This window comes from Ipomoea nil, unplaced genomic scaffold, assembly GCF_001879475.1.
Source record: "Ipomoea nil cultivar Tokyo-kokei standard unplaced genomic scaffold, Asagao_1.1 scaffold3150, whole genome shotgun sequence".
Taxonomy (NCBI): domain Eukaryota; kingdom Viridiplantae; phylum Streptophyta; class Magnoliopsida; order Solanales; family Convolvulaceae; genus Ipomoea; species Ipomoea nil.
The window spans coordinates 781,957-796,187 of NW_017619578.1; the positions used below are offsets into that span (position 1 = coordinate 781,957).

The 14,231-nt window shown below is 39.7% G+C and overlaps 1 protein-coding gene across 1 annotated transcript; it reads right to left on the minus strand.

Moving 5' to 3' along the window:
- Nucleotides 1-5,032: 5,032 nt before the first annotated feature.
- On the minus strand, nt 5,033-8,636 carry LOC109167375 (glucan endo-1,3-beta-glucosidase). Its single transcript, XM_019316393.1, has 3 exons — nt 7,495-8,636; nt 5,600-5,867; nt 5,033-5,426 (listed from the first exon to the last, which is right to left on the minus strand). The coding sequence occupies exons 1-3, from the start codon at nt 8,578-8,580 to the stop codon at nt 5,398-5,400; spliced, it is 1,383 nt and encodes a 460-aa protein (XP_019171938.1). The 5' UTR covers nt 8,581-8,636; the 3' UTR covers nt 5,033-5,397.
- Nucleotides 8,637-14,231: the final 5,595 nt, after the last annotated feature.

Below are 14,231 nucleotides of genomic sequence, written 5' to 3' on the forward strand. Positions count from 1 at the left end.
AGTCTAATTGGAATTAATATTATCCTAGATTGACTTGTGATGGATAAAAGTTGGATGAAAGCTTCTCGATTGAGTACGGAATATGATGCCGGAGTTAGAGAATTTATAGAGTTTGCAAAATGTCATCTTCCAAATAATGATGGAACATTTTGGTGTCCTTGTAAGAAGTGTTGTAATCTAAAACTATTAAGTGCCAAGGACATATATGATCATCTAATTTGTGATGGAATTAATCTAAATTATACAAAATGGATATGGCACGGTGAAGGAGGGAGAGAGACTAGTACATCTAACATGTATGTTGACAACGAAGCAAATGAAGATGATGAATCTGAAGATAGGTTGGACGAAATGTTCCGTGATGTTGGAGAAGAGTTCACAAATCGATCAAATGAGTTGGATGAATTATTAAATGATTCAAAACAGCCTTTATGGCCCGGTTGTAGTAAATATACTCGCTTATCTGCTGTTTTGAAATTATTCAACTTAAAAGCTGGGAATGGATGGAGCGACAAGAGCTTTACTACTTTACTTGATTTAATAAACGATATGCTTCCAGAAGATAATGGACTCCCGAAGAGTACATATGATGCAAAGAAGATTATGTGTCCCATGGGTATGGAGTATGAAAAGATACATGATTGTCCTAACGATTGCATATTGTTTAGGAATGATTACAAAGAATTGAATGCATGTCCCATCTGTGGGGCATCTCGGTACAAAATAAGAGAGCATGTTGTTGGTAAGGCAAGTTCGAAAGGGCCACCAGCTAAAGTTATGTGGTATCTCCCAATTCTTCCAAGATTTAAGCGTATGTTTGCAAATCCAAGCGACGCGAAAAACTTAACATGGCATGCAGATCAAAAAATTTCTGATGGAAAGCTTCGACACCCAGCTGATTCTACTCAATGGAAAACCTTTGATAATGTTTTTCCTAAATTTGGCAATGAGTCCAGAAATCTTAGACTTGGCCTTTGTACAGATGGTATAAACCCTCACGGGAACCTAAGTAGCAAGCATAGCTCGTGGCCAGTTATGTTAGTGATTTATAATCTACCTCCTTGGTTGTGTATGAAACGCAAATATATATTACTGTCCTTGATGATTTCTGGCCCAAAACAACCCGGTAATGATATAGATGTCTTTTTGGCACCTTTGATTGATGACTTGAAAAAATTGTGGGATGAAGGCGTGTTAGTGTTTGATGCCTACCGGAAAGAGAATTTTAAGTTGCATGCTATGCTTTTTTGCACAATCAATGACTTTCCAGCTTATGGAAACCTGGCTGGGTATAGTGTCAAAGGACATAAGGCATGCCCTATATGTGAAGATAATACATGTTATACACAACTTGTCCATGGCAGAAAGATAGTCTACTTGGGTCACCGGAGGTTTCTTGATAGAGCTCACCCTTACAGGAGATTAAAAAAGGCTTTCAATGGGCAACAAGACTATACAGATGCTCCACAACCAATGACTGGGATTGAAGTTTATGAACGTGTAAAAGGTATAAATGTTACTTTTGGTAAAACTCAAAAGCTTAAATCTCAAAGAGGTAAGAGGTCAAGAGCTAATGTTGAGGTACCTCCAAATGAAAAGAGTCCATAGAAAAAGAAATCCATATTTTTTGATCTTCCATATTTTTTGTCCATGGATACAAATACATGCGGATCAAGTGAAGGTCACCGTGACTGAAATTCTCGTGTCAAGTGCAAGTGTACCCTTCCCTACCGATGAGGTTCAACTGTTAAGGGATGCATTGCACAACTTTATTATTTGGCCAAAGAAGTTGGTTGAGTTGTATACCGAAGGTGATGAGGTATGTATTTTAAAAAATTTTGGATTTTAAAATAGTGTTTAATTTACTTTTTAAAAATAGTAATTGTTAGTTATATTGAACAGGTACAAAAGACTTATGATTCCGGTGTGCAACGACCTTTTGCTGATCTGAATATAGCTGATACGTCTTCTTTGAGTCCTCGATGTCTAAAGGTATATAGAATTATTCGCAAACTTGATGAAAATGTTGTGATAAAGATGGAGCGTGGTATTGTGGGCGATGTTGACTATCGCTTACAACTTGACCCGTTGGAGATTATGCGTTTCTTAAGGATGGAGACATTAGATGTTTCCATATTGCAGTTCTTTATAAGGTAATAATTAAGTTCTTTACTTATATTTGTTTATATAATATTTTTCATTCATTTATTATATTACTGATATATATGATTGATTGTATTTTTGAATAGGGGTCTTTATGACAAATTTGAATTGGCATCAAAGACCACATATGGCTTCTTAGATCCGCATTTCATTCAACCAGTTTCAAATACTATAGATGAACGGACAGGGTATATCAACGTCACCATGCAATATGGCCAAAAACAATGCTATCTAGCGCCATATATTTTAAAGTAAGTTTTAATTGTTTAAAATAAAATAACTTATATATAATACACTTTTATTATATATTATATTTACTTACAACTAATATATTATTGATTTGTAGTGATCATTGGATGTTGATGGCAATTTGTCCTCAACTTAATGAAATCTATTGGTTTGATTCAATTGGAGGCCAGCCACGTGATGACATCAAAGATATTGTTGAAAAGTATGTGAACTTATAAGTATTAATATGTATAATTAGTAAAGTATAAAGTATTTATGTAAACTAATCTCTTATAATTTTAGGTGTGTCAATTCAGCAAAGTTGTTGAGAAGCAATGGATCAACTCGTTCACCAAAATGGACTAAGGTTTTGGTAAGTATTTTATACATTTGTAAAACTACATATATTTTATTGTTTTTTATTAAATAAAATTTTAAATGTAATTTAATTCAAATGTAGTGTGCTCAACAAGTTGGAAGTACGGCATGTGGATATTATGTGATGAAATACATGCTTGAAATTCTTTCCAAAGAAGCATGTGCGGGAATGGATAAGGCATGTAATTTAATATAATACCTTTCTTTTTCTAATTTTAAAAATGCTAGCTTACTAATTATTTAATAATTATCAACTTTGTAGATTGTTGAGAGAGTTGGTAGATCGAGCTACACTCAACAAGAAATTGATCAAGTAAGAGATGTATGGGCCAACTTCTTTGTTGATGTATGGTTAAGTATGTAAATTAAACAAATTGATATTAGCTTTTGATAATGTTAAGTTGTATTATTAATTAGTATCAAATTGTGAGATTCATTACTTTTATTACTTGTTTCATTATAAATATTAGATTCTACATATTTTGCTGTGGTTGTGGTGCAATAATTGAGCAGGTTTTGGTTGCGGTTGTGAAAATTGAGCAGGTTTAGGTTGTGATTGTGGTTGTGAGAAATTGAGCAGGTTTAGGTTGTGGTTGTGGTTGTGGTTGTGAGAAATTGAGCAGGTTTAGGTTGTGGTTGTGAGTAGATTTGAGCAGGTTTTTGGGTATAAATGGACAAATAAACTGTATATTAAAAAAAAAAAAAACTTACAACGTCGGCTATTAAGTAATAGCCAACGTTGAATATATTTAAAAATAAAAAATAAAGTTTACAACGTCGGCTAAATGCGACGTTGTAGGTATTTTAAAAATAATTAAAATACTTACAACGTCGGCTAATTGCTAATAGCCGACGTTGTAGGTGTTTTAATTATTTTTAAAATACCTACAACGTCGGCTAAATGCTATTAGCCGACGTTGTAAGTATTTTAATTATTTTTTAAAAAACCATACAACGTCGGCTAAATGCTATTAGCCGACGTTGTAAACTTTATTTATTTATTTTTTTAAAATAATATATAACGTCGGCTATATAAATAGCCAACGTTATAGATAATATTTACAACGTCGCCCGCAACAACTACGGATCATAGCCGACATTAAAAGGTCTATTTAGTCGACGTTAAAAGCCTGCTGTGTAGTAGTGAGATTGGCATGTGACAACGTTAGTGGGCCAAAGAAAGCGCTGTTTCAACTCCATGCCAACCAACACATCCTTCTTTTTCATTACATCTGGCAAAGTGGCAATAACATGTGACAAAACACTGCACTAACGACACTTGTGAACATGAGATGAAGTAGAGTTTTTCGTGCACAACTTCAGTCAAATTGATTAAACAGTTAATTAAATAATTATAAAATTTTAAATTTAGATCATCGTAAGAGCTACTTATTGGCATTGTCAACTAGGATTATCACCCAAAGCGCAATGACTAGTTTTATTGTTTCAATACAGGTGAACATACCACTCCAGCGATAGGTGGGAGCTCTACTACCACCAACATCTTGGAGCAGCGATTTATACCAAAAGTCAATGATCGAACTCTTGACATTTGATTAAAGATGAGTGAATCCTTGTTACTCAACCACACCCTCTAGGTTAAGCTCTCTAAGTTGATAAAAGTATGAAGATCGATTTCCTGTGCGCAAAATTAACAACAGAGACTGATTGAGAAGTTACTTGAGCGACATTACTTCTACCAATTCTTAGACATGGTTATGAAGGCTTAAAATAAGTTTGGTGTAAGCTGAAAACCTAATGTATGTGATGTATATACGGACAGTATGAACTACAATATATGGTTCTAGGGACGGTTCCGGATTCGGATAATTTGCCTATTCTGCTTGCTGGTTTAAGTTTTAAAGCTCAGAATATTTGACAGTGAGTCAGAGGTTCCCGAGCTTAATAATTAGCCTCTTGTACTAGACTCTTTGCATGCGCAGCACGTAGAGTCCATGCAAAAGTGCAAACCGAGGCCAAAGGGGGCTCAACTACGTGACACCACACGCTCAACCATGGGAATCAAGTCGGTAGCCCGTCCCGACCTGCCTAGGTCGAACAGAAATAACTATTATTACTCTTCAGTCGAACTAGACTATCTATCCCAAACTGGACGTGGTTTTAGGCTAGGAAGTCACTCACTTTAGGTGGACGACGGTCGGGTCGGACTCCCCTTTTGTCGGGAGCCCGAATCCGACCAAAATACGACAAGCAGGTTGCCGGGATAATCCCCATCAGTATGTATCAAAAAAAAAAAAGTGAGTAGACACAAATCGCACGAGGATTGTATACACGTCTCCATCTTCCTCAAGCGTACAACAACATAAAACGTCATTCAATTCAACAATATAATGAATATGCAAATTAAAGTTAAATTACATACGAGACAATGAAGTTCCAACTGATCTAACCTCGTACACCACAAACACCGACATACTAGGATAAACCAGGCAACCATATGCATATCTGCATTTAGACTACCCATCATCATCATCGGAGTATTGTATTGCATATATTAATTAGCCATGACAACAAATGGATAAATACTTCATTGTGTCATCAACAACCTAATCCTCCAAACTGGTTATTCCTCACTCTCCATCTCCCCGCCCATGCGGCATGCATCCATCAAGATAGGTATTTGCAAGAACCGTGACCTGAAAAGGAAAAAACACCAAGAATAAGTTGAACCATTAATCGAGTTTAATTGTAAATAACTTCAGTTTAACCATACCCGACACAAAACGGACGAAGAGAGTATATATATAGTAAGATGGAACAGAGAATATATATATATATATATATATATATATATATATATATATATTACTTGGATCAGTGGAGGTTATGGTGGCGGTGCCGGAGAAGTCACATTGGAAGGGTTGACGGCCCTTGGTCTGGTAGAAAGTGTTCATAAGGTAGGCAGCGTGAGAACGGACGGTGTTTGGGTTGAAGCACGCGCCGCCAGGTTGGATCGGCCGGCAATCCACGCCTTGGCCGCAGACGTAGTTTATGTTGGCTTGGAGTTGCGCATCTGTTGCTGCGGCTTTTGGCGTGCAGAATTTGCCTGTTCGTCCCGGTGTTGGCTTAGGCTTAGGCTGCAGCATGGAAATATTAATTAATTAATTTATTTATTTATTTATTAAAAATATTAGTGAATTTTAATACTTATCTCAAACAACTACGAAGTACGAAGTCTTATCTAGTTTTATTATGATGTGTGATGTGTCCATATTTTTTATAGATATAAATATAAAGTTATGAAGTTTCCATATTATATAATAAATTTTGTCAGAACCAACCCCCAAACCTATGAAAAGATAAATTAAACTCATATAATTTTGAAACTTAAGCACCAAATTATACAATAATGTGTACAAAAATTAACCATGTTTTTATTTCCTTGTTTCTCAAGGACTAACTATCGATTACAAAAACTAACCATGTTTTTCTTTCCTTGTTTCTCAAGGACTAACTATCGATGATTGATATACTAAATAGATGTATCAAATCAGTCTTCACTTTATATTCTCATTTGAACTCTCTCTTATATATATATATAAGATGCTGTGTCGGGTCAGGATTCGGGGACACTTGGGATTGGGAATTCAATTTTTGGAAAGAATATAAAACTTTGTAGTGGGTAACAAAATAATTGGGAGTGGGGTGGTAGGTTACATTAATACATTATATATTATTAATGTGGGTTTTGAAGTGCGGCGGACACGGTTTCATGGGCAAGTCTAGTCAATCATGTTCAAGATGACCGTTTTAAAGTAAAGAAAAGGGTGCGAATATTTAGGCCAGACAACAGCATTCAAAGTAAAGCATCCAAGAATATCATAAAGTGCACATAAAGAAATCAATGGATCTCCAAAGAATTTCCTAAATAAAAATAATAATAATAATAATAATAAATATTTTTTATTGTTTTTAATATTACGAAAAAAATTGATTTTGAAATACTTATGTGTCGCTGAACTACAAATTTTCCGAGAAATATTATTAAGAAAAAAATTCAAATTAACCACTGAATTACATACAAAAGTGCAATGGGAGTTATCCATTTAAAAAAAAAAAAGTAATTAGGCTTCTAAATTGTCCAAAATTATACAATTCAATAAAATTTGACATGTTCCTTAAATCATCACTAAGGTGACAATCATTCTATTAAAAATTTATTAGTTTTTTTTTTTAAAACAAAAAATTTATTAGTTTTAATTTATTTTAATAAATTCAAACAAAAACATGAACAAAAAATCACACACCCTCTTCATCATCTCTAGGCCAGAGACAAAAATACAGAAGGGTGGGAATTTTTTTTTTTTAATTTATTTTATTTAAAATTATTAAAATAAATTCAAAAATAATAAATTTTTAATAAGATAATGCAAAGGCCTAAATTAATTTTTTTTTTTTTTGAATTTAACGCAAGGTCGTAATGACGAGCGTGCAATGGTGCATTATCAAAGTTGTCATTTTCCAATCACGAGAATCTTGTAGGGCTCCATTATATCATACCATATATTCCAACCCGACCCATGTGCGCCACTACTTACACAACTCTACTTAGGTTCTATGTTCTATGAAACTAAACAGGGGGCATAGATCTCTAGTACTAGTACCAATAACGTTAAAAATTGGGAAAAAAAAATTATATGAATTTGAGAAAAATGTATAAATAAATATTAGAAAATAAAGGATTAAGTTTTATTTGAGTGTTACCTGGGGATTAGGATTCGGGCGAGGGTGGGGGAGAGCCGGAGCCGGCTGGGCTTTCAAGATTCCGACATTATAAACCGGGGTGAAATCCGGTCGGAAAAGGCCGAAGTTCCTCTCGGCTTTCGAACCGGGTTTTTGATTCTCGTTAAACAATGCGAAAATATAGGTCTCGATCTTGGACCGGGGCATCAACGGCGTACCTTTGCCGGAGGCGTACTTCCTCATCAGCCCGCCGTTGTACGACGCCGCATTCTCCACCGTGCACTTCGGCTCGTACACCTCTCCGGCCGACGCCCACCCCGTCTCCGCCGCGATTATCTTCACGTCCGGGTACCCCACGCGCTTCATCGCCATGAAAACCGCGTCCAGAAGCATATCGAACATGTTTCCGTACGTCCGCCGGGAGAACCGGTCCACGTATCCCTTGTTCGGCCGGAATAAGGCCAGATCCGCTTTATCCGGGGCGTACCCGAAGTACGGATACGGGTTAACCATAAACGGCCCGTTAGTTTCCCGGAGAAACTTGAGCATCGGGGCGAGAATGCCGACATCCCAACCCGGCCTGAACCGGCCCATGCTCGGCGGGTCGGCCCGCAACATTATCCCCAAAGAATGCGGGCTCGAAACCTTAATCTCCTTAATCCCAGATTTTACCAGGGCGTTGTACAAGCTCCTCATGGCGGCGACGAGGCCGTTCTGCATCTCCGGCGTGCCCCAGTGGAGAACCTCGTTGCCGACGGCGATGATGTTGATCTTCGTGGCCGGGTAGAACGGCTTGATGTTGGCGGCGACCCACTGGGCGGCGTATCCGGCGTCCTTGAGGGGGATAATCTCGCCGTTGGGGACGGTGACGGTGACCAGGATTCCGGTGCCGGCGAACGCCCGGAGAATGTCGGGGTTGACGTCGAAGATCTTGATGCGGTCGATGACCGTCTTTTCCTTGAGGAATCTGGCGACTTCCGTCGGCGGCGGGAGGTTGTCGCCCAGGGTTCCATAGTTAACACCTATGGAGCGGACGCCATGGATGAAGAGAAAAGCAGAGACGAGAAAGAAGAGAAAGATCGGAGATGGCCGCAAAGACATCTCCATTATTTTAAGGATTAGATTGGATTTATTCCTGTAATTAAGATGACGATAGAAGATGTGCTTTGGGTCATATATATAGAGGATGGAAGTCAAAATTTGAGGTCTTACGAATTTTGTGAGATGTCTGTCGTTTTACTTTTCTCTTCCACAAACGTTAGCTGGAAGCTCTGCTTCTCATTACACGCTTTTGCGCTAATCCGCACAAAAATATTCACACGTTTTTATCTATTAACAACAAGTATACAAAATTTATTTATATATTTAAAAACTATATAAAACTTATAATACATCCAACCCATTTTATGTGTCTAGTTTGATTACTGCAATGCATTATGGACCCTGGTTCTAAACGACATAGTTTTGAATTTTAATTTGGAAGGCGATCATTTGTTGTTCAATTCACGGTACATGTTTGTTTCTTGAAACTGTAAAACATGCATGTGTCTTGAGTTATGTGTTTCTATGTCTCATGTTATGCAATTCTGTACCTTAAGGGGGCGTTTGGTTCACGGAATCTTTGATTACCCCAGGTAATAGGATTACCTGGGGGTAAGTAATGTGAGATTTTGGGAATGTAAGATTACCTGATGTGTTTGGTTAAAGTTGTAGGAATGTAACATTAACTTGTTTGGTTGAAGGTTATATTTTAAGTTATATTACATCAATTACTTAAATGCCCTCATAGAAATTGAAAGGTGTAAATTACAAGTTTTTTTTTTCATCAACTACTGCTGCTGCTGCTGCTGCTGCTACTACTGCTGCTGCTGCTACTACTACTACTACTACTACCAAGAAGGTACCGGGCCATCTCCAGATCCGCCGCAGTGGCAATGGACGGTGGCCCGGAGGGGCGGACGATTGGGTCGAACTTGCCCCGCGGACGTATAACGCCGCCCGGCAGAGCCGCCACCGTCGTTAGAGGAGCGGGGCTCAGCGGAGTGACCGCCCCCGAAGAAGAGGGGGTCGGAGGAAGAGAAGATGTCGATGGAACGTCCGAGGGAAATTCCGTACGACGGAGGGAAGACGTCAATGGAACGTCCGCCGGAAGTTCCATACGACGAGGAGAAGAAGAAGACGAAGAAGGAGAAGAAGGAGAGGGAGAAGTCGCCTCGGTGTTGTCGACCGAGTAACGACGAGAAGAAGAAGAGTGCGAGGAAGAAGACATTACCTAGAAAAGCGAAGGAAATTGGAGGAGGAACAGAGTGGCCGGAGAAGCTCGAAATTGAAACTGAAAAGGAAGACTGGAGAAGAGAGTGCGAAGAAAGACGAAGTGGCTATTTGAAGGGCAAGAATTTCAAAGGGCGGCCACGTGCCACCTTCTCGTTGGAGGAGCTAGAGGTGACGAGACGTGAAGGGACGCCGCATTTAATGCCTCAAAAGGCGGGGCGACGGTTCAGGCCTAGGGTTAGCCCACAGGCGGCGCGTCTGCTCTAGGCTAGGGACGAACGTCACGTGACCCGGCCTGTTAAGCCGGAAGCCCGTAGTGGGCCATGGCCTCTGAGCCCACAAGATACGAGCTGGAAGCTTCTGGAAGCGGCCCGGTAGAACCCGGCTCATCAAATGATATCGGCCGAGCTCATGAAGGAATACCGGTCGCGGGGTCGGCGGTCAGACTCGGCGACTCCCTCGACAGGAGGATCTCGCCATAGCAAGACTAGGGGTCCATCTCGCGGATCCGAGGTCGGCCGACAAAATAGTAAAAATTGCGAGGTCGAAAAAGAAAAGCACACTATTTATTCAAATCAACACGGGGATTACAAGGCCAGGGACTCGGCCGGTGCAAATTACAAGAGGAAAACAGGCTTGGCTTCCTTCTCTGTCGACGAGCGGGCAGCCGGAGGACCCTCCAGGAAGTACTGGGGGCGGAATGGAAGAGGACTCGGCTCAGGCTCTGGCATCTCGTCCAGATACACGGCCGGCTTCCCATCGTCAATCATTCGTAAAGGCCTCTCCAGAGCGCTCGGCGACATGGCCACGCCGAAAAGCGGAGGAACTTCCCACACCTCTTCCTCCTCGGGAGTAGGATTCTCGACCTTTGGTCCGGGATCCTCCACCACAGGCTCCATCTCCACGTCGATAGACTCTCTGCACATCAGGTCCAGCATGTCCGGAAGCACCACGATGGGGTCTGAAGCCGAGTCGCCCACCAGACGACCCCCGTTAGCCAGCCTCTTCTGCCTCAACCGCTCCAGTCGAGCATGCTCCTTGTTGCGAATGGACCAGCGGCGGTCACCCTCCCTATGACTCATAGCGCCGTGCTTTCGCAAAATGAAGATTGTTGCGATTTGCATCTACTGAGAAGGGTCTTTATATAGCCCAGGGAAGGCGAATATCTAGGCGATAATTACGGTGGAGACTGGCGTAACTGAGCCGGATTGGACGGATGACGAGAATCTCTGTCAGAGATTAGTTCCATCAGATCCGCCCGGGAAGAGCAAGATTCGCACGCCAACATAAAAAGGATTGGATTTACCCGAACTGCGGGGAATCTTGCAGATGTCAGACTGAAAAGAGCCTGACGACGTGACCGACTCCTTGACCAGTCGTCCGAACCAGCACGCAACAAAACGCGACAAAACACAAGGCAAGACGAAAATAGCGCTTTTATTATTATTATGGAAAAGGAGGGTACAAGCAGCCAGGAGCTTATTACAAATTGTGGATAAGAAAATGCTCCTAAAAAGATCCCTCTGGGCCATAACCGACCCCGGTATACAAAGGTCACTCGCCAGGCGAGGAGGTGTCGCCCTCAAAGAATCCCCCCGATGGTCCAGGGGGAGAGGGGCAGAATGAGTCCCAGAAAGCTGGCATGAGTGGCGGCGGAATGGGTTCATCATCATCCGGATACGCCTCCAGGTAGCGGGCGTAATCCTCGTCATCCATAAGACCCGTGACCGGCCCGTCCAGGTCGTCCAGAGGGATGGAGAAAGTCATTTTAAAAGTCAAGTGTTCAGGGACGGCCACCTCCACAAAGGATCCATCTTGAGAAGTCACCCTGGCGGTTGCTGGAGTCGGCGGACGAAGCAAAGGCGCCACGACTTCTCGCTGAGGTGGGGTCGGCGGCTGCGAAGCTGAGGAGGTGGCACCAGCAGGATATCTCCCGGGAGTCGGACGAGAAGCCTTTTTCTTGCTTTCCCTCTCGGATCGAGTCCGCTTAGAAGACAGCGGACGCCGGGGAGACCCGAAGTCAATTCGCTTCCCTTTCAAGGGAGAGCGACCCATGATGAACTCGTGAGGATAAGAGAGAAGGAAGGAGGCCATTTATAGGTGCCAAGCCTGGATGAAAGAATCCCAACGGATCCGTAAGATCCGGAGAGGATGGCTGATGATTCGGACGTTACAGGAGCTATTAAGGGCACGGATACGGTAATTAAAGAAGACAAGCGGTTGCTACTTTTCCAAACCCAGGTTGGAGGACCGGGTATGGAAAAGTGAGGGACTAGTTGATGGGGTAAGGACCCCGGCCCAAGAGATAGGGGCTCAAAGAAAATAAAAGTGGGCCAGCATTGAGAGAAGCCCAAAGAGCAGTCAGGTCGAGTCCAGGAGTCGGTCGAGGCCCAAGCCCAGGAAAGGACCCGGCTTGAGGAACCGTTGAGGGCATTAAAGGCGTTCCTTTGAAAGAGAGCCGTTGAAGCATTAAAGACAGGACCCGGTCGGGCAGTTACAAGCCCAGGAGAGCCGTTGGTTGACCGAGTAATGGCCTCCAACGGCTCCACACCTTGATTAGCCTTGAAGTCGGCCATTAAGGCCCTTCAAGTCGGCAGAGGAGGAGCCACTATATAAAGGCTCCTCCATTCTTGTAAAGGACAGACTCTCGAGCACCGGGAGGAGGAAAGAATAATAAAGAAATTCTGAGCACTATCATTATCTCCGAGTTAGACATAGAAATTATTGAAAGGTGTATCCTCCAGCTGAAAGGTTGTGTTGGACCTCCTTGGGCCCGAAAACCCAAAAACCATCAGATTCAATTTGAACTAATTAAAAGCCTCAAACTAAAAAAGATGATGCACCAAAAAAATGTTTGCGTTTTTCATATGCTTGCACTAGGATAGTATGATGTGCCAACACATAGTCCCTTTTCTTTCTTTCTTTTTTGTTTTTTTTTTTTTTTTGTTTTTTTGTTTTTTTTTTTTTTTAAATTCTAATAAAAGTTATCAGCCTTACTCATTATTTTTAAGAGTGCATTTACTAACCCCAAAAAAAAATACTTTATTTTTCTTGAAAAATATAATCAAAGAATGTGTATACTTGTAAATTTCTCCAATATAAAAATAATGAAAAATGAAAAATTAGAAGAATAAAAAATGAAAATATAAAATAAATACAATCTAAATGTCCTAATTTCTTCCATTAAATAAATTCGTGTTAATTATTAATGTAAGTGACATGACCCCACCATTTACATTGGAAGGGAATGAAATAGAAATGGAAAGTCAATACCTTGGCCACTTATAACATGCAAGGTGAAAACTATGCCGCTTAACCACAAGGTCTTTTTAACAATAAGAAAATAAATATTTTTGACAATAAAAATAGAATTAATGCTCAATTTGGTCTCTTGACTACTAGGATTTCACCACTTTGATTCTCGACTTTCAAACTTTCTCAATTCATCTCCAATTATGCAATTGTTGATCAAAATGGTCCTAATCAGTACTATTTTTTGTTTGGACAAATGACTATTTTAGGTAAAAATTACATAGTTGGGAATAAAACTGAACAAGTTTGAACGTCGATGGCTAAATTGTGAAATTCTAATAGCTAAGGGACCAAATCGGATATTGGCCCTGTTTGGTAAAATAGTTACTTATTTGACCACTACTAGCTGTTTGGCTTGGTTAAACAATCAATATAAATGTTTGATTAATTAATAACTTTTGGTAACAACTTATTGTTTCAAAATACTAAAATTCAAATCCTGCTCAAAGTAATTTTCTCAATTGGCTTTTTGAGATAGTCATTTTGTATGTAATCAGCTAACAGCTAATTTACCAAACACTTTTTACAATCAACTAAATCTAACTAACAGCCACTTACCAAACACCCCATTAACTCAATAAAAATATCATCAAACTTAACGTATTGTATTTGATTGATCATCACATTATGGAGCTTTATAATTTAGGAGTTCTTTATCACATTAGATTTGTTTGAAATCTTTCTTCTTTTTTTTTTTTTTTTTTTTTTAATTGGTTAGGCTTTTTGAACTTAATTTTTAAAGAGTTAATTCTATTTTTAGTCTTAGATTTATAGGTGACAGTTCACTTTTACTTCATTTTTTATAAAACATCATCCTTTAGTCCTAATATTATTTTGGCATGATCATTTTTTATCCGCTATTAACAAAACAGTTTAAATATTATTAAACACAAGGACATTTCGATCTTCAGTTATCATTTTAAAGAAAATAATAAATATAAAAAATATAGCAGGTCAACGCACTTTGTATTAAAATGATCGAAATTAAATGTCCTTGAATTTAACACATTTTAATAATTTTGTTGATGGGGGACCAAAAATGGTCATGCACAATAATACTAGAACCAAAAGAGATATTCTGATAAAAAAAAAAACTAAAATGAACTGCTACCTATAAATTTAGGATAAAAAAAATAGAATTAGCTCATTTTAAAATTAGAATATTTGTTTCATCA